The 27,316-nt window shown below is 42.5% G+C and overlaps 1 protein-coding gene across 1 annotated transcript in view; it reads left to right on the top strand.

Annotated features, from left to right (window-relative positions):
- Window positions 1–5,819, top strand: part of LOC101625880 (chromosome unknown open reading frame, human CXorf36) — a 29,094-nt gene extending 23,275 nt beyond the window's left edge. Inside the window, exons 3-5 of the mRNA XM_004690123.2 lie at window positions 209–382; window positions 2,595–2,883; window positions 4,334–5,819. Coding sequence (XP_004690180.1) covers window positions 209–382; window positions 2,595–2,883; window positions 4,334–4,674 — 804 coding nt within the window. The 3' untranslated portion in view covers window positions 4,675–5,819. The remainder of the gene's footprint in view (window positions 1–208; window positions 383–2,594; window positions 2,884–4,333) is intronic.
- The last annotated feature ends 21,497 nt before the right edge of the window (window positions 5,820–27,316 follow it).

The raw sequence follows: 27,316 nt of genomic DNA, 5'->3' as shown, positions 1-27,316 counted from the left end.
CTCTGCTCTGCCCCAGGGGTTGCCCCCTCCAAAGTCCACCATGGTGTCACTAGTCTTCTGAGGCTCCCTCTTCTCCTCCTGCCCTTTCCTCTAGCAGCGCTCAGCCGGCACCCCGTCATCCCCTTCCCATTTAGGGTTCCTTCCCCAGAGCCCACTTGGCTCTGGAACCCAAGTCTCCCCCACTAACTCCCTTTCCTGTGTCCCACAGGGCCTGCCAAGTCCCCTCCTGCGTTGCCCGTCACAGAGACTCCTTGACCGTGTGGTCCGGCGCTATGCTGAGGTGGCCGATGCTGGCAGCATCTTCATGGACCACTTCACAGACCGTGACAAACTGCGTCTGCTCTACACGCTGGCCGTCAATGCGCATCCCATCCTCCTACAGGTACATCAACCCCCAGTGAGCCCTATGAGGGACGTTCACACAGGACTCAGAGGAGGCCAACTCCTGGACTCAGCTCTCTCATGCCTTGTCATTTGGTAAATGTGAGTTGGTTCCTGCAGTGGGTAAGTGCATGCTTGCTGCAGAAGAAAGACATTTAGGAGCTCAAGAAGGACATGGGGAGTGGGCAAAAGCCATCTGTAGTGCCCCAGGCAGCCCTGAAGGGCTTTGTGAAGGAGGACACTGTTCGCCTCTGCCTCCAAGGTCAGTAAGACTGAAGCAAGCTCAGGAGGTTCTGGAAAGCCAAGGAGTGGGCTACCTGGAGCTGGGCATTGCAGCTACGCCTCGAAGGAGCAAAGTGGAATTAATGGAAATGTTCATCCATGGAGGCGTGGCCAAAGAAATGACGGTGCACTAGAACCTGGGGCTACCCTGGTCGACATGCCAGACATCGTGGGCCCTGCCTTCATGCAGCTTCCAGTCTAGCAGTAGGCACACTTAACAAGTCAACAAACTTCCATAGAAATGTGGAGCCCAATTATACCCATCCACCCTAAACCCAGAGACTCAGGATCCTCAAATGATGAGCACAAAAGCAACAAAGAAGTGGGAGGAAGAGCAGAAAAGGGAAATGACTGGGGAGAGGAGATGGGAGGAGAAGGAGGAGCGGAGAAGGGAGTGAGAGTAAGAGGAGGCGAAAGGGGGAAGGAGAAGGAGAAAGTGAAAGTGCAGATAGAGGAGGAAGACACCACACGAAGATAGTTAATATCATTCTAATTGTATAAAAATAATTATTTATGTGGTTGCATATACTATATAATCATATATATAATCAATAACAAAATTAGTCATAGTAAATGGGCATTCACTTCTCCTCTTCTTCCATTTCTTTCTTTTCTCCTTTCCTTCCTCCTCATACCTCTATCCCTCCTTTCTGCTCTTTCTTTTCACTTCCTAGTTTTTTTGGACCAATCATATGTAAATTAATAGATATGTGATTATATACAAACTATATAATAATTAGACACTATTGACCACAGGCGTGATGGCTAAATTCATAACAACGCTCATTTCTTGAACACCTGCTATGTGCCAGGCATGGTATTGAATGCTTTCCATCATGGTCACATTTAATACTCATGACAACTCAACAAATGCTCAAGATATCCTTACTGACCCCTTTTCCAGATGCTGGTGTTGGGAGACAAAACCCAAACCCAACACTGCCTGACTAGAGGGTCTGCTTGCTTTCTGCTATAACGCATGTGGTAACACTGGCATTTTAAATGGTGGGCAAGTGAGCAAGAAAGGGTTCTTTGGAATGCGATAGGTGGGTATCAATGGGCAGAAATCCAGGGAAAATCACCAGGAGGGGGTGACTTCACTTATTTAAGAAGATAATAAGAAAAAAAAGGACTCAGTATTTTTGTCATGTATCCCATAGTTTAGAGACACCCTTCTAAACATAGCTGCTTCAATAAATAGTCAAGGAAAGACTGGCCAGGGTTCCCTCCTCCCTTATTGCATCTAACAGATCCACAACTTTGGAGTTCTTACAAGGAGACAGCAAAGACCCGCATAGCTGTCAGCTTCCCTGGAAGCGTTAGTGGGAGGGCCTGTGAGTGCGTGGTTAGCCCAGCCAGGCACGTAGTTAGCCCAGGGTCAGGCAGACAGACTTCAGAACAGGGCACTGGTTCCAGAAGCTTGAGCTCCCAAGGGCCCCCTTCACGGTTTTCGCCCTGTCCCAGGAAGTGGTATCAGCACTTTCATTTTTAAAAATCCTTTTCATTGAATCCACCTAAACTTGACCATCTTATTCTTTCCCCATGCCCTCTTCCTAAGCAGTGATACCTGTGAAATCTCAAATGCTAGCCATATTTTTTCAACTATACAATTCTTAACATCAACATATATTCCTGATTTCTGATTACCATGTAAAATCCCGCCAGTTCATTGGCAAGTATCCTCAGTGTGAGAAATGTCACTGAAATGCAATTCACTCTATGAAATCTAGTCTTTTCTAAATGACTCTACCAATGGTGGAATCAAAAAGGGGGCAGGCACTCTTCTTCCAAAAGATGTAAGAAAATGTTGAGGAACACTTAAGGCTGGTCTTTCTGGCCTTTCGTCACCTCATGGTGCCAGGCAAAGACAGAGCTGCCCCTGGGAGTTTTTTTCTGGAATCCTCTAATGCGTCCTCCTTCTGGCTTGGCAGATCTTCCCTGGCGCTGAGGGATGGCCCCTGCCCAAGTACCTGGGCTCCTGTGGTAGGTTCCTGGTCAGCATCGGCACCAGCCCGCTGCAGGAGTTCTATGGTGCACCCCCAGACCAGGCAGCTGACCTGGCCTACCAGCTCCTTGGCGTGCTGGAGTCCCTGAGGAGCAACGACTTGAACTACTTTTTCTACTTCACCCACGTGGATGCAGGCATGTTTGGCATCTTTAACAACGGGCATCTGTTCATCCGAGATGCCAGCGCACTGGGTGTCATCGACAAGCAGGAAGGTACCCAGCATGGGCCTGACGGAGCAGCTGTCAGAGAGGAAGTCAGCATGGCAGGAGCTAGGAAGGGGTAACAGGGGAGCAGACCATCGGGCCTTTCCAGTCTCTGTCACAGTGAGAACAGCCCAGGCTCAGGCGATATCGGGTGGCATGTCACCATGTCCCCGTCCCCATTCTGAGACTCTGATCCAATGCCATCTCCCAAGGAGCATGGCGTGCGGTCTTGACCGTGGTGAGCAGGAGGATTCTACATGGTGGCGTGGCCTCTACAGCGTACCCCAAGACACTGCTGTCCAGTTCAGTCTGGTGGCCCAGGGACCCACCCCCCCTTCTCACCACACCACTCTGGAGCCCATCACCCCTCAGAGCCTCTCTCACCAGATGCTTGTAGCTTTTATCTGAAACTGAAATATCTGGATGATTCACTGGTATACTTTACGATCCATTTTGGCACCTCCGCTTTTTTTTTTATAAAGTTTCAAATTTAAAAGCCTGGCACTGAGTGAGGTGTCTACATGAAGCATGTTGCCGAGTGCACAGGCACAGACAGAGTTCTGGAATCCTTTGAACATCCCAAGCTCTCAGGGTGATCACATTTTCTGGTCCCCGTAATAGGACAAAAGATTTTCTTCTCCAATGTCTGATATTGTTGATGTAAGAAAATCTACAAAGATAGGCCAATTAAAACAACTTATGTTCTGATTTTCTTTTTTAAAAAAAAATTATTTATTTATGCATACAGAACTGGGGTACAGGCTAGAGGTGTAGGGGCAGTGAGAGGATTCACCAGAGACAGAGTGGGGAGCAGAACAGGCCGACTGATGATGTACACTGCTGAGGGTAGCAGCGGGCGGGTCAGGAGAGGTCTGCTGTGCCATGTGGTCACCTCCGGGGCGGGGGATCGAACTCATGCTGAAGTGGCTTTAGCTTCTTAGTGCTGTGCTTCAACCTTCTGTGCCAACAGGGAAGGCCCCTGATTTGCTTTTATGAAAAAGAATCGAATTAGAGAAAGTGAGAATGACCCGGAATATTCAGAAGATGTAAACTACTAAGTGGTCAGGTGGTCCTGCCACAGCTGTGAGGGAGTGCATCTTCCATATTACTGGCTCTTTCTCCTGGCTTTCTGTTTTAAAAAGGCAAATGAAACTGGCCCTAGTCATTTCCTGAGTCCCCCCAGTTCAGTGATAATAGTGGGAGAAGTGCAATATGGATGAGAGCCCTACAGATAGGAGCCCACCTTCTTAGAGGGATACATGGGCTTTCCACATCTAGATCTCAGTCTGCCATCGTAGAGCAGGCCCCTGTTGGTCTCATCGGAGGCCACAATGTCCTGGTAACGCGAGGCGGCAGGAGCCTAAAACGCTTCTCCCAATCTTTGTAATTAGCAATGCTTACCCCCACCGCCCCGGGAGAACAGGTTGCATGTGTGTAACATTTCCCGTTTCTCTTCTAGGCAGCCTAGCAGCCGCCAGGGGAGGAGAGAATAAAGACATCTTCAGCTGCCTGGTTTCTGACTGTCAGGCCAAGCTGCCCTCCTGTGACACCATCCCTGAGAAACAGAGCCTGGTGCTGGTGTGTCGTCAGGTGCTGCCTCAACTTCTCCAGGGGAAGTTTCCATCCCTGGTGCAGGAGGAGATTGATGCCACGCTCACTCAGTGTGGAGAAGGCACCCGCCCTGACCCCGAAGTCCTCGGGGCTGCCAGCCGACTGAAGGACATCTTGAGGCCCCTGAGAACCTGTGACCCCAGATTTGCCTACCGCTACCCAGACTGCAAATATAATGATAAGTTTTGAGGGTGCTGGAGTTTAGCTGGCCTCCAGGGACAACATCCTTGGCCCTCCTCTTCTGAGTCAAGTTGCTGCAACATTGAAAGAAGCATCTGTATTTTAGACATTTATTCATTCCTAGGGACTGAGGAGCACTCCTGTTCCAACATGCAGCCATGCCAATTGCACCCCCCCCCCCGACACACTGGGACTTCATGGAAGATCCCCGGGGCATGCTTGGCAAACCTGAGTGGGAACACTCACTCGACCTCTATCAGAGTTGGGGTCCTCTGTCCTCCACTAGATTCTCAAGTCAGTTTAAAAGACAGAGACCTGAAGGACTTCCTACTTCCAGTCTACAAAGTGTGTCCTCAAAGCAGGCCCAGTCAGGGTAACGAGCAGAGCCATGGGGGTGGGGGCGGGTGCAGAAAGAAGGCAATAAGGTGAGGACCGTACCAGACTCTGCCAAGAAAGACCCCCTTTCTGCTCTCTGTGCCCCTGAACAAGCCCTCCTCACAGGGTGAGGAGATGGTAGGCTATAGGCACACCCGGACAGGGCTACATCAGGTGTGTGCACGATTTATCTCCTGCTGTGGGAAGGAGCCAGGATGAGAAGAGAAGAGTGAGCTTAGGGGCCCAATGTGTCCGACCAGTCCTCAGAGGGCAGCTGGCAAGACAGGAATGGGCCAGGGCTGTAGTAGAGACAATGCCCATGTCAAGCAAAGGAGGAGGGAGCCAGAGCCAGTGGGTTTTATGGCCAGTCTGAGCCCTAGTGAAAATGCAGAGGGCAGGTTGGGCAGGCGCCTCTTAGACAAAGGCAGGGTGGGCAGGGCAGTCAGGGAGTCGTTTGTGGCAAAGCCAGCCTCAGTCGAGCCCCAAGTCACCCAAGAATGGGTGGCCCATGTGTCCCCGACACACTTGGTCACTGGTAGGGAACAACCCGTGGGCCAACGCAAAGACTGATTCCAAAGCTAGCGCAGCACAGGGTGCCTAGAGCAGCAGGGTTGTCGGGAACTAAGAATTCACATCAGAACCACAGCCAGGACCTGCACCAGCTCTGTCCACATGGAGGGCTGCAGTGCTGGATTCTCGAAATGGCCTGAGAAATTTCCTACAACCTTGGCTTTACAGGACATTATAAAATTGTGTCTTGCGGTCACCAAACAGTACATATTTTGTTCACAGTTTGCTGGGCTTTTTTTTTTTTTAAGATTTATATATTTGTGCATACAGAACTGGGGTACACACTCGGGTGGCGAAAGACTTCACCAGAGACAGAGTGGGGAGCAGAACAGGCAGATCGATGAAGTACACTGCTGAGCGGAGCAGCGGAGCAGCGGGCGGGCCAGGAGAGGTCTGCCGCACCATGTGGTCACCTCCGGGGCAGGCGGGGATTGAACTCATGAGGAAGTGGCTTTAGCTTCTTAGTGCTGTGCTTTAACCCGCTGCGCCACCAGGGAGGGCCCACAGTTTGCTGTTTTAAAAGATTTATCCAGGTGGTATGTGAGCCTCCTTGTACCATTCTTGTTTTGGCCCCTCAAACATTAGCAGGGGCCTTGTCACCCAGAATTCTTGCCAGTCTTCTAGCCTCAGTTGGCCTCGTTTTCTACCTCTGAATCACCACCATGAAGGTAATAATGCCTGGCCTAGCAGAGGCCCACAGGGAGGAGTGATTCGCTGGGATACGTCCCAAACTCCTGCTACTGGCCTTCCCTGCTTAGCCTCTCACTCACCCTGTACTAATCAATTCTCGTCATTTCACTCCCATTTAAACATGGACCAGAAAAGTCCATGTTTGTAGTGTACTTGGTTGCCTTTGGGGTTTTCTTTTTGACTACTCCAGGCACTATCTCCCAGGCAACCATGACATAAAGATAAGAGACCAAGCTTCTGGAAAGGCAAGATTGAAGTGCCCTGAAAATCTTTTGAGACAGTGTTCTGGCCTGTTCAGGAAGACAATGGTTCCCATCACCTTGATTTCAACCCAGAGAAACTCATCTTAGACTTCTGACCTGGAGAACCATGAGAAATAAAGTCACCCACTTTGTAATAATTTGTTATAGCAGCCACAGGAAACTAATACACATAGAACCCAACTTGCGACACTCCCCAACTCTATTGTAATGTCAAGAGCAAGACCCAAGAGGAGGGAGAATAAGCATCCGCAGATAGGGCTTAGGCCTGCATGGTTCCATCCCTCCACTTACTAAGTCCCATGTATCAGTTTTGAGCCTAAGTTCAACCCTGACATAGAGCTCTTCTTGACAGCCCCGCTGCCAGCAAGCCCCTCTGAAACCCATCTCCTCACCACTTTGAAGCTTCCCAAAGTTACCCATATAGATAATGCCCCAACTTCTCTTGCCGCTGGGAGTTCCTGAGGGTGGTCTTTCTTGTTCCCTACCAGGACTGGGCACAGAGAAAAGTGCTCAGAAGATATTCTTGCTTTGGATAATGACTGTTCTTCAGCTCTTTATGCTGTGCTATAGATTGAACATTTGTGTCTCCTAAAAACCCATATGTTGAGATCCTAACACTCAAGGTGGTGGTACTATGAGTAGAGACTTTAGGAGGTGATTGAAACATGAGGATGGAGCAATATAGATGGAATTAGAGTTTTAAAGGAAAGACCCCTCAGAACTCACGCCCTTTATACATCGCAAGAGGACACAGTGCTAAGGTGCCAGGAAGTGGGCTTCCACCTGACTCCGAATCTGATGATGTCTTGATTTGGTCTTCCCAGTTTCTCGAGCTGTGAGGAATAAATGTCTGTCCTCTGTAAGCCACCCAATATGTGGTATCTTGTTGCATCAGGCCTGGATAGCCTGGACTGGTTGCTGACCATGCACAGGCCAGAGCCACTTCCTCATGACCAGCTCTTTTCCCTCAATATCCTGGAGGCAGGTGAGTCAACACTCAAGTGACCTCAAACAGAACAAAATCATTGGGGTATATTCTCAATGCCATGAAATCTTTTTGGAGATGGTATTCTTCTTAGTCTCTGCAGCCTGTCATTTTTGCCTGTACAGACAGTTATATAATTTGTGCAAAACGACCCAGTGCAAAATGAAAATGGGGGGACTTGTTTATTGTGGATTGCTAGACAGGGGCAATAGAATATTAAACTAAGCACAGGCCCCAGGCAATGTAGGCCAAGCTTTCACTGGATGCCTAAGAATTCTAAATCTCATTAAACTTGGCGTCGTGTCCTTATGGTTTAGTGAGGTCTCATTGCATCAAGTGGAGTAGGTACGAGAGTAAGGGTGGTATAGAGAATATTTAGCAATGCTGTGCCAAAAAACTGACCTATGAGACCAGACTCCACCAACCACAGCTATGTAGTGGTCATAATAATAGCTCTGCACTCGTCCTACTTTTCATGTGAGGGAGTTGGTTTAAGTGATTTTCTGAAAGTAACAATTTTTAGATCTCCTGCTTTTCCAGTCATCCCCTGTGGTGTCTAACTTCTGCTTTTACATGATTCTATGAGTCTGAACCTATAATTCTATTAGCCTCTAGAGTTAAATACCTTGTTGGATTTGTGTTCTTTCTGAGAAAGAACTATAACTCTGGAGGCAGACAGATGTGGTTTCAAATCATGGCTACTGGTTACTGTGCAATCTTGCAAAAGTTTCTTAACTTCTCTGAGCCTCTCTTTCCTCATTAATAAAATGAAGAAGAAAAGAATTTATCCTTGCAAAGTTATTATCATATTTAAATAATGCAAAGTCTCTCAAGAAACTAGTTTTCTATACTTGAAGGCAAATATACAAAAAGAACAGTCTCCTGGAAGAAAGGGCTCCTTGTTAAGCCAAGGTGAGCACTGCAGATTTGGGGGTGATACCGTGATCTCTACCCCAAAGCTTGATTCCAGCCCAGGGGAGCCTCCAGGTGGCCACAGGCCTCTAGGATAGTCTAACTGGGCTGTTTACCTTGCCTTCTACTATTCAGGCTCAGGGTTAATCATGAATAGGAGCTGGGCCACCACTAATCTGGCCTTCCACCAAGCTCAGATAGTAGGTCATTTTCAGAGCATAGGAAAGTCCACTCACACTCAGTATGTAAAGAGAGATGAGGAAGCCATCTTGGAACACTGTAAAGTCCAGGCCTGTTTATGTTATAGTGACTTCCTTGCCTACGTCAGGCCTGTCGCCTTCCTATATTGACACATGCATGCAAGGGTATTGGTCTGTCTGTAGCTCTTCATGGTATTGTTTAAGAAGTGTTGCAATTATGGACTATGCAGGAGGGTCAACACCTTTGCAGGGGACCCCAAATTGAAAATACCATGACCCTCTAAGAAGGTAACTTAGAGTGAACCAGCAACCTGTTCAAGTGGCCTGCCCATTAGAGCTGCCTGTAGAAGCAAATAAAGACACAGAGCTCTTCTGTCCCACTAAGGTGAGCAGGGTCTAATCTGGGGCCTGGGCTATGACTATAGAGGCAGCGTGGTTGCTAAGAGAGAGAGCAGCAGCTCTGGAAACTCACACATCTGCCCTCAGATCCTGTGCCAGTTCCTCTCGAAAAAGGCAGTGCATTAAAGTTATTCATTGCAGATTTGTTTGTAATTGCAAATGTTGGGAACAATCAAATGCTCACACCTGGGGGAAGTGGTTGACTGAACTGTGGTATGTCCAAACACAATGGAATGCTATGCAGCTCTACAAATGAATGAGAACTCTCTGAAGGGGGATGATATGCTGTGTATGGCCGTATCATCCCATAGGGAAGAAAAAAATGGGTGTGGGGAAAAAGCCCAGCACACGCGGTGATGACTGTAGTGATCACCCCTGTGTAAATTCCATGGAGAAGCTTTATTTCATAGTTTTTCAAGGGATTTAAGCCCAGGTAACAGTCACCAGAAAATGCTGATAAACCCCCTTTCCAGATTTCAGGCTTCCATTTATAAACATTTATTCAAAACACATTACCTGAGAAAAGGGTACATTAATTAGTCTACAATGCAAGCATCTGGTTATTTTCTAACATTGGTTGAAGAATATATACCTTAAGAAATTCATTAACTTTGTGGCCAGGTGTCATTTATGTGTGAGAAGTATGGATGGCCAAGACAACGAGATATATTTTAACTGAATGATAAACATATTTTAGTCAAAACTTGTGTAAAGTAGCTAAACATGTTTATAAGGAAATTTATCCTGTTAGAAGCATATGAGGATCTAACATCTATCTTCAAAAATTAGGTAAACATCACCATCAACATCAACAAGAAAATATACCTTAGAAAGTAAACAGGGAAACTGAATAGTAAAGATAAGAGCAGAAATTGGTAAAAGAGAATCCAGACAAAGTAGGAGGCCTCAGCAAAGTCCAGATTGGTTTATTGAAAAGACTAATAAAATTAATAATGCCCTAATTTTAAATAAGGTGTAAATAAGCAATGTTAGGAATGAAAAAAAAGACATATACTTCAGAGCCACAGACAAGGGGAAAAGATGTTATGAAAAACTTTCTAATAAACTTCTTGAAAGTTTAAATAGAATGAACAATTCTTACAAAAATGAAACTTTTCAAAACAGATATAAGATTAAAAATTCTAATAGTCCTTTAATTATTGAAAATTTGGATTTAAAAGTAAAAAATATTTCAACAAAGAAGTTAATGTGATTTCTTTTTATCTTAATGAATATCTTTCTAGACGTATTGGGTCAAGCTGTGTCTGGTAATACACTTACATCTTCACATTTTATGGCTGTTTTTCATTCTGGTTGTAACATGCTACCACAGTGGTAGACTCCGATAAGTTGAGATTTTCTGATCACAAGGCATCTTCATAGCTAACAGCTGTGTTGAGTTGATGATTGACTTCTGAAACATTTCCAGTGCCCAAAGAGCTTTGATTTCCTGCTTATTTCTATTCCCAGAGAGGTAGTTTCATTCTTTTGCATGTGGCTGTTCAGTTTTCTCAACATCATTTGTTGAAGGGAGTTTCTGTTCTCCATTGCATGTTCTTGGCTCCTTTGTTGCAAATTAACCGTCCACTGTTATTTCTAGGTTTGCAATTCTATTCCATTTATCTGTATGTCTATTTTATTCCCGAACCATACGGTTTTGATTTCTGTGCCTTTGTAGTATAATTTGAAGTCAGGGCACATGATACCTCCATTCCTTTTTTTCAGGATGTCTTTGCATGTTTGGGGTCTTTTGTGGCTCCATACAAATTTTGCTACTATTTGTTCTACTTCCTTGAAGAATGGTATTGTAAATTTGTTAGAGATTATTTTGGACTTGTATATTATTTTGGATAAGATGGCCATTTAAGAATAAATTTTGAAGTTCTCAAAGATTATGTGTTAAATACAGAAAAATACCAATGATTTTTAAAGGCTCCAAAGCCCAATGATATTATAAATCCAATTTAATATTTTGGTATCTCCACTTTCATTTTTATTTCTATGCAAAATTGTATTGATTTAAAAAAAGATAAAATTCAGCACATATAGAATATTATGTAACCTATTAGTTTCACTAGAAATTGGGTCATAGGCATTTTCTCAGGGCACTATAACTTCACTGTAAATATTATTTTAATTTAGCTGCATGTAAGTTGTGTGGGTGCAACCCAAATTACTTCACCATTCACCCACTTTTAGGAATTTAAATTTATGCAATTCTCTGCTATATTAAATAATAGTGATTGTAATTTCAATGCACAAGTCATATTTCTTTAATTTAAAATTACTGTGTTTTAAAAAGCTCTTGTCATAGCTATACATTATACATGTGTGTGCACACACCATTGTATAGCACTCCAGGGGTTGTTACAAAACCCAGTTGGCCCCCACCTTTCCACTCCATTTGCCTTGCCACTTGAGCAATAACACTTTCAGCTAGTTGTTTTGTTTGTTTGGATTTTGCGTTTTGTCTATTTACTAACACTTCCCTAACTAATAGGTCTGAATGGAGATGTGTTGATTTTTCTATTGAAGCCATTATCTATTGACTCTCCACAACGGACAATGAAGATATGTTTTGTTCTGTTTTTCTTTTCTGAGGAGTCCTCCTCCCAGGCATATGCTCCTCATATTGCCAATATACCTATAAATTGTCATTCTGGTCAAATAAATAGTTAGTGTTTCGATTACTATAGCTAATTCACACTATTCAAAGCTAAACCAGGGAGACACAATGCATGATTTTCCTTTTCTCCCTAACTTTTTGTGTTTCAGAAATTCTTAATTGTGTTAATTCCTTTGCTTAGTTTCAATATATTTATCACTAGTTCAAATCTAAACTCTTCACCAGTGATCTGAATGTGTCAAAACATTCAAATGCATTACATTAGTAAGAGTTGTGTCTTCCTGAAGGAATTGCTTTTGGAAACTTTTGATCTGCTCCCCTATGGACACTATGCTTGGGACCATCCTTTACCATCCATCATCTAGTGGTTCATTTCCCCTTTCCCTCAAGCTGGATACCTTCTTTCCTACAACTCAGGTCTCCTTTATCTTAGTACATGGAGCCCTTCTGCAAAACAGAACACATCTTCCAATAGCTTTCTAAGATAGGAAACTTAAAATTGAAAACTTTTATGAATTTGGATGTATGAAACTGAAAGCTTAGATAGGATTTGTTGATTGCTTGGGTAGAGAATTGAATAATTTTTGAATAATTGAATAATTTTCTTCCAGAATTTTTTAAGTTGTTGTCTTCTGATTTCTAATGTTTCTGAGATTTCTGATCTTTTGTATATGACTATATGCTCTGCCCCCCAGCCTCTGGAAACTTATAGGGTTTTCCTTTGTTCCTGGGGTTCTGAACACTTATCCATGTGATATGCACTCCAAAAGTCCTGCCATGGTAAAAATGAGTGGCCTCTAAGACTAGGAAATTTAATTTTCCTCCTCTTTGTGCATGACTGTAAGTCTGGTATGATTCTGTTTGTGTATCTGTTTGAATGCGTACATGTATGGTTGTAAGTATGTGTCTCTAAGTCTGTGTTTGGGTGTCTGTCTGTGTGTCTATATATCCTTGTGTGTACCCTATGTTACTGTGTTGTGTCTGCTTTTATGTATGCATTTTGGTGTGCCACCTATATGTGGATATTTTATCTGGAATTCTTGTTATTTGAATATTTGACCTTCTGGACTAATTCTTAATTAAATTTAGTTCTCTCACCTTTTTTAAGATTTATTTATTTGTGCATACAAGAACTGGGGTGTAGGCCAGAGGTGTGGGAGGTGAGAGGATTCACCAGAGACAGAGTGGGGAACAGAACAAGCAGATCGACTGAAATATACTGCTGAGGGGAGCAGCGGGCAGGTCAGAGGAGAGGTCTGCTGTGCCATGTGTGTCAGCATCCTGGCCAGGATTATACTCATGCTGCAGTGGCTTGTGGTAACTTGGTAGTGTTGAGACCTTAACCCCTGAGCCACTAGGAAGACCCTGGTACTTTCACTTTTAGTGTAACTGTTTGCGCTACTTCTTGGGAATTTTCCCAGTGGCCAAATCTTGGAAAATTTAGAGAATCAATTTATCACTAAAATTGTAACCCATTGAATAAAATGAAAATCTATAATCCACATTTATAAAATTGAGTTAATAAATAGGTAGGGGGAATAGGGTTTGCTTTATTTAATGAAAGAATGCCAACTAATAAATGTAGAGGGAATCATGGAATTATAAAATCATCATTTGGCAACCATCATCACAATAATTAATTCAGCTAAGAATCATCAACTGATTCTAAAATGAGTGGGTGGAAGTTTGATGAATGTAGGATATTTACATATTCTCCAAACATTTCCTCTCCAGTTACATATTAAATTTACGATCAGAAGTCTGGTAGACCTCCCTCACCTTACCCAAGTGAACATCATCTGGTCTTGACGTGATCAAAGCAGTTAATTATTCTAGAGAAAGTCCTAACTCCCTAGTATGATAGTATATGGAAGTGGTGCGTCTGAGAGGTAATTTGGATTAGATTAAGTCATGCGGATGGTACCCTTAGGATGGAATTAGTGTCTTTATTTATTTATTAATATTTATTTGTTTGTGCATACAAGGACTGGGGCACAGGCCAGAGGTGTGGGAGTGAAAGGATTCACCAGACAGAGTGGAGAGCAGAACAGGCAGATTGACTGAAACACACTGCTGAAGGGAGCCACAGAGTGTCAGGAGAGGTCTGTTGTGCCGTGTGGTTCACCACCCTGGCCGGGGATCAATCTCATGATACAGTGGCTGCAGATAGCTTCATAGAGCTGTTCTCCAACCTGTTGTGCCACCAGGGAGGCCCAGTATTAGTGTCTCTATAAGAAGAGATACTGGAGTGTGCTCCCTCTCCCTGCCACAGGAGGACATGGTGAAAAGGTGGCCATCTGCTGCAATCCAGGAACTGACTTCTCAGCAGAAAGACAACCATGCTGGTGTCTTGATCGAAAACTCCCAGACTCCAGAATAGTGGGGAATAAATTGCTATTGTTGAAACCAGTCTGTTGTATTTTTTATTATGGAAGCTCAAGCTGACTAAGATTTTTATCTTCTTTAAGCCATGGTTTTGAAACCAAGTCTAACTGGTTAAATTGATCTTAAACCCTAAAGTATAAGAAAGAAACGAACAAAAAAAAAAAACAACACCTTATCTACACTATTTTCTGAGATTTCCTTTAGCAACACAACAAAAGCTGTAGACATCATCAACCCTGAACTGAGCTCCAAAGCCAGATGGGAACTGAGAACTCAAAGAAGTGGCACCCAGAGGAGGAAAGGAACATCAACAATAATTCAAGATTCCAGTTATGCAATGAAAAGCTCCATCATCCTTAGTGCATGAACTTGGCTGGACTAGCCAATGAGCTTTAGCCAACTCCACATTTGTTTTCTGCTATCCCACTTCTTAGCCAGCTAAATAACTCTTTTGTTCTCAACTCTGGTTCCCCAAATCTATATAACCTCATATCCTTTCATACTTGGGAAGGTAGAGCTAAGTTTCTCTCCTACCTCCTTGTCACTCTGTTGGGGACTGCAACATCAGAGGGTCCTTGCAAAAAGAATTCCACAAAGCACCAGAGTAAGGTCAGCAACAAAGTTCATTAGGAAGCAAGAGCACACAGCACCTCGAGAGGCAGTGGCAGACTCAGGAAGGGGAGAGCTGGGCCAAGGCATGAAATAGTAGTGTTTCTCCCTCCTGCTCAATTATTCATTCTTGCTCCCATCACTCCTTCAGATTCCCAGACTAATTGGGACCAGCCCTCCCGCCCTGTTTTGAGTGTGTATGTGAGTTGTGCAAGTAAGAGAGAAACTGTAGTTAAAAGACTTGTCTCCCAGACATGCCAGACCTTATCTAGTCCTTGAAACAAAGAGATAGCCGCAGTTATCTGTAGACTGTGGGGTGGCAGGTGTGCACCTGTGTTCCTCTGGGGGGCTGTGTGAGTGCCTCCTTTCTCTCCCTAACAAGTAGATTCTCAAATAGAGTTGACTCCTCAAATACCTGATGTCGTTACATGATCTATGCATGTCAGGTAGAGGACCCATTGTTCTGCAACACTTTCTTCACCCATGAAAGGAATAACTTATAGTTTACCTCCCAGGGTTTAGGCTGCAAGCAACATAAAGCAAACAAAAGTCACAATCGTCCCTGGCACACAGTAAGCAATCGATCTGCTACAGGAGGCAAAGTGGGATATCTATAGGGGCAGGCCCAACACCCAGGCATCTCTGGCATTGTAGGTTGCCCTTTTCAGCATTATAGATTTGGCAGACAAGACCAAATCTGTTTTATTTGTCACCATGGCATGGGGTGGAATCAATAATCTTTATTCCAGACTCCACTCCCAACCTCTCCTGAGTGCAGTAGGGATGGATGAGACAGGATCACCTCCTAGAGGTTGGTTCATATACCACAGGTAGTGAACAAATCACTAGGTTACACTTTTCAGGCCAGAGTCTGTATAAATTCAGTCAAGCACAAGTGTTAATTAAAAATGAGAACTTGGCCCTCCCTGGTGGTACAGCGGGTTAAAGCACAGCACTGAGAAGCTAAATAAAGCCACTTCAGCATGATTTCGATCCCCGCCCTCCCTGGAGGTGACCCACATGGCATGGCAGACCTCTCCTGACTCACCCGCTGCTCCCCTCAGCAGTGTACTTCGTTGATCTGCCTGTTCTGCTCCCTGCTCTGTGAATCCTCTCACTGCCCTTGCACCTCTGGCCTGTACCCCATTTCTGTGTGTATAAATAAATAAATCTTTTTTTAAAAAAAAAAAAAAAGAGATAGAGAACTTGAGCCCTGCCCCGTTGCCATTGTTAGCGTGTTTCATGGCCATCAGTCTCTGCTAAGCTGCCTTAGGACTGTTAGAGATTCTGGTCAGCTACTTTGACTGGGAAAAATCAGGTAGCTTCTTTGATGCTCTAGATCTGTCTGGGATGAGACCATTCCTCCGTGTCCTGTTGCTGTTGATGAAGATGTCAGCTCAGATTCCACTACCTCGGTCTCTCCCAGGAAAAATGGATTTGGCAGTAAAATAGGAAGGTACATATGTCACACAAAGTTATGTACAAGAATATTCATTACAGCTTTATTGATAATAGCCCCAGACTAACAACAACCCAAATGTCCCTCAATGGCTGAGTGGATAAACAGCTGCACACAATTCTACTAAGGAACAGAAAGGAATGAAGAAGAGATGCACACAATATGGATTAATCCCCAAAATATGCTTTTATAAGATTCCATTAATTTATTTTTGCACAGAAGGACTGAGGTGTAGGCCTGAGGTGCAGGGGCTGGGGGGGGGGATGGGAGGAGGGGTGGTGGTGGTGAGAGGACTCACCAGAGACAGAGTGGGGAGCAGAACAGGCAGATGTACTGAAATACACTGCTGAGGGGAATCAGTGGGTGAGACAGGAAGACAGGAGAGATCTGCTGTGCCATGTGTGTCACCTCCTTGGCCAGGGAACAAACTCAGGTGGTTATGGTGATAACACTGAAATTTAACCCCTAAACCACCAAGGAGGCCCCCAAAATATGCTGAATGAAAGAAGTCAGATACAAAAGAGTACATACTACGTGATTCTATTTATACGATTCTCAAGAACAGGCAAAATGAGTCTAAAGTGAGAGAATACAGACTTGTGGTGACCTTTCTTGCAGGGGGGGAAGGGGCTCAGTACTGAATAGCAAGTTGCAAGAAGGATGTTGATTGGGGAAGAGAAGCATTGTGTATCTTGATGGTGGTCACCTAGGTGTACATAACTGAAAAATTCTTCAAACTGTGCCCTGAAGATATGTTCCTTCTTTGTGTTTAAGTTACACTTCAATTAAAGGCAATGGAACGGGTTAGGATGCAGCACTGCAAGCTGGTTTCAGTCCTAGTTCGATCCCTGCCCCGGAGGTGACCCACATGGCACAGCAGACCACTCCTGACTCCCCTGCTACTCCCCTCAACAGTGTACTTCGTCTACTTGCCTGTTCTGCTCCCCACTCTGCCTCTGTGAATCCTCTCACTGTCCCTGGACCTCTGGCCTGTACCCCAGTTCTGCATGCATAAATAAATAAATCTTTAAAACAAAAACAAAAAAAGGAAAGGAACAACATAGTGGGAAGTAGGGGATGATGTCATCGGTAAACTCAACAAAACACAAAACGAGGCTATGGAAAATGCCTGTAGAATTGTCCTCTGCAGAGAAGAGACCAGCAGCTGCAGCATGGTCCCTGAATGGAGCTAGTGTTCTTGGAAGCTTCTGGGCTTGCTTGATACCAAGTGGGCAAGAAGGGGGGGCTTGACTTGTTCTTGAGTCAGGGACTGGATCTACTGGGCCAGGGCCTCTTCAGCCTTCAGAAACAGTTTCTCACAGTTTTTCTAGAAAAATAGGTACGCAAAAATTACATAAGGCATTGAGGACCCCATTCAGCACCTTAATCTTTCAGCAGCTGAGAGAATTTCCAGAATGTTACAGGCTAGGCATTAATTCCTCAACTTTGTTGCCAAACAGGAAGAAAAATGGCAACTTTAAAAACAAAGAAAAAAGATACTGGGAGGCCAGCCCTGCCCAGAGCCCCTCCCAGAGCCACAACTGAGGTCTGTGCTCTGTTCTCATAGGCCCAGGGCTTCTGACTTTCCAAACCACAAATGAGGAAGAAGCTGCAAACACAGCTCCCAATGTGTCTCCCTTTCCCCTTCCTGTACCTAGCTACTTTCTGGTTCCCACAGTCAGTGGCTGTTACTGGCTTGTTCTGTATAAACTGAGCTGTAGTCCCAGTGGCAGAGACTCTCCTCTGCCTGGTTCTCTTAGCCTAGCGTTGCCTCTGGCTCCGTTTCTTTCCTCTTCTAGGATGTCATAGTGTGATGGCAGGTTGAATTTCTCTCTTTTTCTTTCTCCATCCCTCCCTCTCTCTCAGTGTATGCATTCAATATTCAAGGCTTCCCATATCTATCCATGAGAAGCTTTATTCTGGATGCTTAAACAGACAATTACTCTTAATAAACAGTAGCCAAAAGTGATGCCGTACAACCTAGACAACATTTATTTATGTATAACGTTATCTCCCATTTCTACAAGTACAGGAAGTCAATCTAAACAATGATTTCCTGTACAACTCATGTCGCTCAGGGATAGTGCACACATAGCTCAGATGGAAACCCAGAGAAAACAGGCTGCCAATTTAGGACTGAAAACAAATAGGAAAAAAAGGAATGACAAATGTGGAAATTACATGCAGACCAATGAAATAGGATTGCGAGCCCAGGAAAAAACTCACACTTATATAGAAAGTAAATCTAGGACAAAGGAACCAGGAATCTATGCTGGAACAAGGACAGCCTTTTCAATAAATGATGTTGGGGAAACAGGACAGTCACGTGCAAAAGAAGGAGACTAGACCATTCTCCCACACTATGCACAAAAATCAGTTCAAAATTGATTGAAGAAATGGCTATAAGAAACGAAATTCGGGCCTCCCTGGGGATGCAGGGGATTAAAGTGCAGCACTATGAAGCTGTCCACAGCCACTGCAGCATGAGTTAGAGTTCGTTCCCCAGCCAGGCAGGTGAACCACATGGCACAGCAGACCTCTCCTCTGACCTGCCCGCTGCTCCCCTCAGCAGTATTTTTCAGTCAATCTGTATATTCTGCACCCCTGTTCTGTTCCTGGTGAATCCTCTCACCCTCCACACTTCTGGCCTTATATGCATAAATAAAAAAGTCTTTAAAAAAAAAATGAAACAAATTATAAAATACGCTGAGGAAAAATAGGTAAAGCACCCCATGACATTGGTTTCAAAAATGTCTTTGGGGACTCATTTCCAACTGTAAGAGAAGAAAAAATAAATCTTGGGATTACATCAAACTAAAAAGCTTCTACAGCACAAAAGAAAGCATAAGTAAAATGAAAGACCTTACTGAATGGGAGAAAAAATTTGCACACCATACCTCTGACAAGGGACTAATATCAAAGATCTACAAGGAGCTCATACAACTTAACAAAAAGAAATGAAATAACCCAATCAAACAACTGGCAGAAGAGTCAAATATAATAGACACTTCTCCAAAGGAGACATACAATGGCTAACAGGTACATAAAAGAATACTCATCATCACTTATCATCAGGGAAATACACATCAAAACCACAATGAAATACCACCTCACACTTGGGAGAGTGGCCCATATCGAAAAGACTAGAAACAAATGCCTTCGAGGGTATGGAGAAAAAAGAACCCTCTTCCACTGTTGGTGTGGATGTAGGCTGATCCAGGCCCTATGGAAAGCCACATGGATGTTCCTCGAAAGATTGAAAATAGATCTTCATATGACCCAACAATTCCACTTTGAGGTATCGACCCAACAATTCCACTTTGAGGTATCGAACCAAAGAATACAAAAGCAGCAATTCCAAAGGAAACTTGCACCCCTATGTTTATTGCAGCTCTATTTTACAACAGCCAATGTATGAAAACAACCTAAGTGTCCCCAAACAAATGAGTGGACCCAGAAGATGTGCTATATATACGAAGTGGAACACTAAACAGTAATCAAAAAAGATAAATTTATGGCATTTGCAGTCAAATGGAAGGAATTGAAAGGGATTATGATAAGCAAAATAAGTCAGAAGGAGAGAGAGAGAAATACCAGATGGTGCTCCTGATATATGGAAATAGAGAAACCAAGTTGCCAGGCAAGACAAACTTTTAAACCAACCCTTGAAATCTGACCAGAGAATTGAGACATCAAAGGGAGAAGGGGAAGGATGAGAGCAGGATGGGAAGAAAGCACAATAGACTATGGTGGGCTACAGGTGCTTCGGCAGTGGGTGCACTATGGTAACTGTGCCTGAATGGAGAGAACCCATACTTCCAGAATGCTAAGAAGAATTTAAAACAATGGGACTTCAGCCAAAAAAAATAATAATAATAGAAAGAGAGATTAAAAGATGATACGCAAAACCTGTGCTCTAGTTAATAAATATTTTACCATGGAGACCTAGTGTAATGCAAACTACCTAGTGTAATGCAAATAAGTAAATGTATTTACTTATACAAAAAGAGTATAAGTTAGTGTATTGTGGATAATGAAAAAGGAGCTAGAAGTCAGGACAGAGGGAAGAGAAAGTTAAACCCAATGGTGTTACTGTTTTTGGTTTTAAGATTTATTTAGTCATACAAAACTGGGGTACAAGCCAGAGGGGCAGGGGTGGTGAGAGGCTTCACCAGAGACAGAGTGGGGAGCAGAACAGGCAGATCGATAAAGTACACTGCTGAGGGGAGCAACGGGTGCATCCAGGAGAGGTCTGCCGCGCCATATGGGTCACCTCCTGGTGGGGGATCGAACTCACACTGAAGCGGCTGCAGCCAGCTTTCTGTGCTGCTTCCTAACCCACTGAGCCACCAGGGAGGGCACACAATGGTGTTACCTTGTATTGAAAGTGTCACTATCCACTCAATATTATGTATGGGTGTGTGTGTATATATACACACACACACACACACACACATACTATAGAGATGGATGGATATAGATACAGACAGATGGATAGGTAAACAGATAAAAATGTGATTGTACAGAGTAACATATTTCCTAGCTCTGGTTCTGACAGGTAGTATAATCAGTGACATCCTAATACCTATTACTCAGTTCTTGGCTTCTCCTACAAAAGAAACCAGAAGCCTTGGGTAAATCGCTGATCCCAAGACTAGGACAGGGAAAGTACAAGATGAGCCTGGATAATCTTATGGTGCCAGAAAGGATTAATGGGGGCTTATGTCAACAAGACACAGGAGTCAATGTGGAGGGGCTCCCAATAGCCAAATCTGGGACAATTTGAGCTACAAAATAAGTAATAACAATGATGAAATATAACCCATAGAATAAAAGAAATTCTTATCAGACTATATTAACATAACACCAAACAAATTGGGGAACAATCTACAACTGGTCATGAAAGAAATAAAAGTCCAAGGAATTAATGCAGATTGGAATTAACTAAAATGAGAAGCAGCTGCTAATATGCACCCCTCAAGGAGCAACATGAGGTGTCTCAGTAAGATGAGGTTGGAAAGAAGTTCTTAGAGGCTTGGGGTTTCTTAGCTGATTAGGGGCATGGTTCAAGGTTTTGCTCTGGACCAGCTGCCAGGAAGTTAGGGTAACTGACATACAGCATCTCAATCAATCTTATCTGCAGAGCAGAAGGAATGAAACAGGCTAACGTTGCAGTTATTTGTAAAGTGGCAGCAGTCACTCAAAGCGGTCAGGGTAGGAGGGGGTTGCTCAACTTGTTGAAACAGCGTCATGCTGTTTGTGTTCAGACATGAGGACAGAGTGGCCTTGTTTTGTCTTGATCCATCGTAGTTACAGAGAGGCCTTGTTTGTTATTGATGATCTAAGAAATTGTTTATGTTCAAGGAGAACATGAAGGCTTAGCTGTGAGGCCAGACCAGTTCTGAACACCCAGGGGAAACCCTAACTGAGGCTGATCCACCAGCTCCCAGCTATTGCAGGCCGCTCTCTCTCTCAGTGGGGCTATTGGTGACATTGAAATAAGTCGATTAGATTCGTACACCATATTTAATCAATAGTAAGTTCTTAGATTCAATAATTGTGCCATGATACAAGAGGGGAAGATGGATGAAGCAATTCTGTATACTGTTTTGGAACTTTGTTGTTAATCTAAAATTATTCCAAAATGAAAGATAAAAATGCAACTCAGCGCATGGAGCAGAAGTTGTTTTGGTAACAGGTGAAGAAGTTGGCTTGCATATTGAGGCTGTGCTATGTAAAACAAAAGACGTATCGCCAGACACAGAAATATTACCTGCTTGCAAGATGGTCCCAACTATGACAAACATGTGGATACTTAGTTGGACTAAAAGGATGATCCAAGCCTCCCATTTGGGTTTATCGATAGTCATTGAAGTAGCACTGTTCCATTCCCATTGCCATTGCTCCTTTGCTCTCTTTATGTCAGTTTGTCCAAGTGAATGTGTCTATACTGAAGCCAAGGCAGCCCTATCACACTGGAATGCAGTAGTGAGTTATACTTACTTCTAATTCCTTCCCTTCTGCACACAAATGGTGCGGTGTAGTGAGGGTGAGTCAAAACCCTCCCTCATGCACAAACATCGCCCCCATTTAGCTGAATCTGGCTTTCTGCTTCATGCCTGTACATGGAGCTTGTGTCTGAAAAATCATTCTTATGGTGGAATTGTACCAAGAGTGAGTTAATACTCCCTTTGTCAACATAATACCATTTTTAAATGGTTCTACCCAAGGCAGGTAAAAATTTTTTTAAAAAGTTATCGAAAGTTGGTGAGAATAGGATCCTATGGAGTAGCAATTTGGCAAAGCTCATCAAGAATCTCAAATGGTTGCACCCTCTGTCCAATTACTCCATTTCTGAGACACTATTCAAAGGAAGTGATCAAGCATGCAGAGATTTGCATACAGACTGACTATTCAAAATAATACATCAAACCTTTGTAACACCTACTGAAATGAGAGTAATAATAAGTATAAACTACCAAACAGGAACATGAGAGGACAAAATAAGAACCAACTTTTGAAAGCTAGAAAGCAAATAAGTTAGCAGGACCAAAAGAACTGAATTCTAAGCTGGCAGCAAAGAATTCTAAAGAACTGATTTAATTTATGTGGCAAACTCTTTCAAGAACTTAAGGAGTTGATGGACTAGTTCCCTCAGGAAGTGAGGGGGGAAAGCACATGAAATAAAAGTGAATATTTGAAGGTCTAAGAAACAATTTGGTCCCAAATTACCTCTTTCCCCTTCACAACCAGAGAATGACAGGGTGATGGCCTTCAAGAGCCAACAAAGAGTTGGAGGTGCCTTCCCTGGCCAGTCAATCAAAGGTTCTGTAGGAATAGTACAGAGATTAGGTCAGAAAGCCACAGAGAAAAATGAATGATCAAGGGCATGTGCTTAGCATTAAGGACTACATTTTAGGTCTGTTGTCTTTTTTAACTTTTTGAGCTATAGCCCTTATTCCTATTTTCCAATTTTCCTAAGCATGTCCTTCATGGAAATTTTTTCTTACCCAGGATCCAATTTAGGATCAATTTTTTTGCATGTTGCATAAAAATTGTCATATAGCTAGCTTCCTTTAATTTGGAACTGTGTGCGTGTGTGTGTGTGTGTGTGTGTGTGTGTGTGTGTGTGTATCACCACCTTGACATATTTGAAGAGGAAAGCTGGTTATTTTATAGAAGGTTCCTCAGATTGGGTTGACCTGTTGTCCCCTCATGATTCAGTTTAGGTTTTCTAGTTTTGATAAGAATGCCTCAGAAGTAACAACTCAATATAAAAATGGGCAAAATATTTAGCCTTTCAAAAAGAGGAAATCTGAGTAGCCAATGAACATATGAAAACCTGTTCAACCTCATTTTTAAAGAGGGAATACAAATGAAGTACCATGATGTAATTATTCCACTTCTGAGATGCTATTCAAAGGAAGCAATCAAGAATGCAGAGAGATTTACTGTGATGTTATATTACTATACAAATATCAAATTTGGCAAACATGAAAGTCTGATAATACTATATTTGGGGGCAACGAAGGTATCTCATAATGGCTGATGGGTATGCAAATTGGTACCTTCTTTTTGGAAAATGGTCTGGTATCTTCTGGCAAAGGTGAAAACACTTTGCCATACTACTTTGGTAGAGACTTGTGCATACATTCACTTCCATTCACAAGTGCCTGTCGCTTCCATCTTTGTGTTTTTGCTGTCTGCTTTGAACAATTTCTTCCATTTGAATTTGAAGGCCATCACGTTTTGTCCCAGTCATAATCAATCTTGTTTTCTAATCAGCTAGTGAATTGAGCAATCAGGAAGTCACAATGACTCACAAAGTATTTTGCATTACACATCATTCTTCCTAGGTTCATAATTTTTCACTCAGGTGGTAACCTTGAACAAGTGTTATTGGTCATGTGTTATCCCCACTCTGGTAGATATTTTCTCTAATTTCTGGGGGCCCTTTGGATAAATTAGTTCTACTTGGGGTTAAAATACAATCACTGAAATATAGGGGCAGCAGGACCCAACATAGGGGAAGATAAAGTCACCCCTCCTGAACTACACATAGCAACAGGGAAGTTAACAGTGCTGAGGCCCCAGAGAAAACATCCCTCCTTCCAGATCTTGTCACATCTCCCTAGACTCAGGCATGGACAGGATAGTCCATCCTTGAAGTTTCTGATGGTCCCTCGGAAGCCCAGAGAATCAAATCCATGTGAGGGAGCCCAGGGCCACTCCGTCTTCCTTACTTTGAGAACCATGTGCTGGTGGCCCAAGAGTGACATAGTGACTATAGTTGAAAATACTGTGCTGCATATTCGAAAGTTGCTAAGAGATAGATCTTAAAAGTTCACATCACACACACAAAAAAAATGTAAACTATGCATGGGTCAAATGTTAACTAGACTTAGAACAGTAATCATTTTGCAAAATATGTATAAATATTGAGTAATTATGTTGTACACCTGAAACTAATATATGTCAATTATACCTCAATTAAAAAAGAAAACTATGAACCAATTCCATTAATAACTACACATGCAAAAATACCAAATGAAATATTTCCAGTTGAATTCAGTGGCATATAAAAAAAATGCTACAAGTACTTCAGTGCCAATTGCAAGGTCTCTATTCAAAAATGTAGATTTCCATGCTAAGCCTTTCACGGGGTTGCTTAAAGTTTAGGTCATGTGGTCATGTTCTTAATATTAAGAGAGTTCTTCACCAGACTAAGTGAACAGATTTTTCCGCCTTCTCATCTGCCAGAAGGAAGACATATTATAATCCCAACAATTTGCTATTTGAACAAATGACAGTACGTGAGAGAGATAAAGGTCAAACTGAAGGATAGATCTTCTTTTCTGTTCCCTCGGTTGCTGTCACATGCTTTTCACTCACCTTCTAGAAAGCAGCCAGGAAGAAGAAAACATTCCTCTGTCATACCTCAGCAGTTTCAGTGGGTCATTTTTTATTTCTGCAGACATGGAAACTATCCTTTCAAACTAGTCCTAGGCTGGGTAAGGGGTAGATAGGAGAGTGAGGAATGGAGAGAGCAGGAGAGCGCATAAAAGAAAAATTTTAGGGTGATCAAATTGTTCTGGAGTTGAGGATATCTGAATCAATCAATATAAGAGGAAAGTTACTGTGAAACAAATTTTTTTTTTAAATTAACATAGGTGTCAGGGGATTCAAGATGAAAAACATTCAGACTGTGACAAATGAAACTCAATGTATTACAAATGTGTGATGTAACCTCAGTGTGTTGAGTGGGGATAAAAGAGATTGACCAAAGTAACTTTGGAAGTGGCATTTAATTACACTCAAAAACTAAAAACAAAAAGAACTATACAAAAATACTGTACTCTAGCTTGTAAAGTTTTTTCTCATAGGGCTAGAGTATAGTCATTCTGAAACTCATGTATTCAGGTTGAACAAATAAATAAATTATAGATAATAGAAGCCATGATAACAGAATAAGTATTACAATTAGAGGCAGGACAAAAGACAAGACGGAACCCTGTAATGCTGGATTCAAGTCATTGATAGCAGCATGCGCACATGCTTATGTATGTCTGTAATGACATAATTCAATTTTGTTATAGATAAATCTATTATAAAAGATTGGGAAGGCAAGTCATGATTTAATTTTTTGCATCAATTTCCTTGTGCCTTCTTTATGTGAGTGAACTCATGTTTAATTTATATGCAGACAGAAACAGCATTTTGTACACACACACTAGAATACATACATTTCCTAATTCTTTCCTTTCGTGGGCCTAGAAGCAGTGACATCTCAGTAGCAATGAGCTCTCCTATGATCCAGACCTTTGTTCCTAATACTACTCTTCAATAAAAGAAACCAGGGCTCCTAAGAGAAACTACTATGTCTGAGGTAGAAAAAATACAAGATGAGTATAGAGCATTTTTGTGGTGTCATAAAATTAGGAAGTGCTACAATAATGCAAGAGGACTTGTCAAAAGTACACAAGAGGAAATTTGAATGAATTTCCAATGGCCACATGTGGAATAATTAGAATAGAAAATAATAATTATATTGGATTATAACTAAAAGTTAAATATAATACTAATATAAATGATTGAATAAAAGAAAAGATAAATGTTCCTTACAGAATGATTCTAAGTAATACACACATACTAAATCCTCTTGGAGATAGGAGCTTAATTCCCACCTCTTTATGTAATTTGGTGTTAGTGAGGTTATCTGGAAGGAATATAGAAAGGAAAAATAGTAACTGTAAAGTAGGAAAAAGACAAAAGACATGAGAACACCACCTTAACCAAATGACCAAGGTCAAAGTTGTAAGTGATGAAGTTATGTGCTATCATTTGCCTTTAGTTATTTTATGGTAAGGGCATTCTGCCTCTTTAGCGCTCTTCTTCAAAACCCCTAACTAATATCTAATCATGAAAAAACATCAGATAAACCCAAACTTAGATGCTACAAAACACATGGCCGATGCTACTTGATTTTTTTAATAGATTAAATTATAAAAAATAAGCAATGTGGTGTTTAATTTTATGTGTCAGTTTAGCTGGACTATAGTGCACAGATATTTGGTTAAACATAGTTCAGAATATTTCCTATGCAGGTGTTTTTTTAGATGAGATTAGCATTTATGACTATTGACTTTGAGTAGCCATTCCCATAATGTGATTGCACCTCCTTCCAGTCAGTTGAAATTCTTAATAGAATCCCTTAAACAGAAGGGATTCTGTCAGCAGACTACCTTTAGACTCAAACTGCATTCTTCTCTGGCCTATCTTACAGATTTAGAACTTGTCAAGTGAACAGGTTTGAGGACCTAATTCCAACACTTATGGAACAACACAAATGGGGCAAATGAGAAACAAAGAGCAAGATGGAAGATCTGAACAAAAACATATCAATAAGCACATTAAAAATGGCCATGACAACCTGTGATAAGCAGAATGTACCCTACATATATACAGACACACACATATAACTATACCCTAGACCCTTTGAATATATTATCTTACATGACAAGAATGACTTTGCAGATGTGATTAAAACACCTGGACCTTGAGATGAGAGAATATCCTGGAATGTGCAGGAGGGCTAACATAATCACAGGAATTCTTAAGCAGAGAATGTTTCTTAGTTGGGTCATAATGAGGAGACAGAAGAAGGAAGCATATTGTGAC

The sequence above is a fragment of the Condylura cristata genome, unplaced genomic scaffold (genome assembly GCF_000260355.1).
Source record: "Condylura cristata isolate star-nosed mole 26May11 unplaced genomic scaffold, ConCri1.0 scaffold00027, whole genome shotgun sequence".
In the NCBI taxonomy this organism is placed as follows: Eukaryota; Metazoa; Chordata; class Mammalia; order Eulipotyphla; family Talpidae; genus Condylura; species Condylura cristata.
Note: the sequence above shows the minus strand (reverse complement) of the source record. Positions and strands in the feature narration are given on the sequence as shown.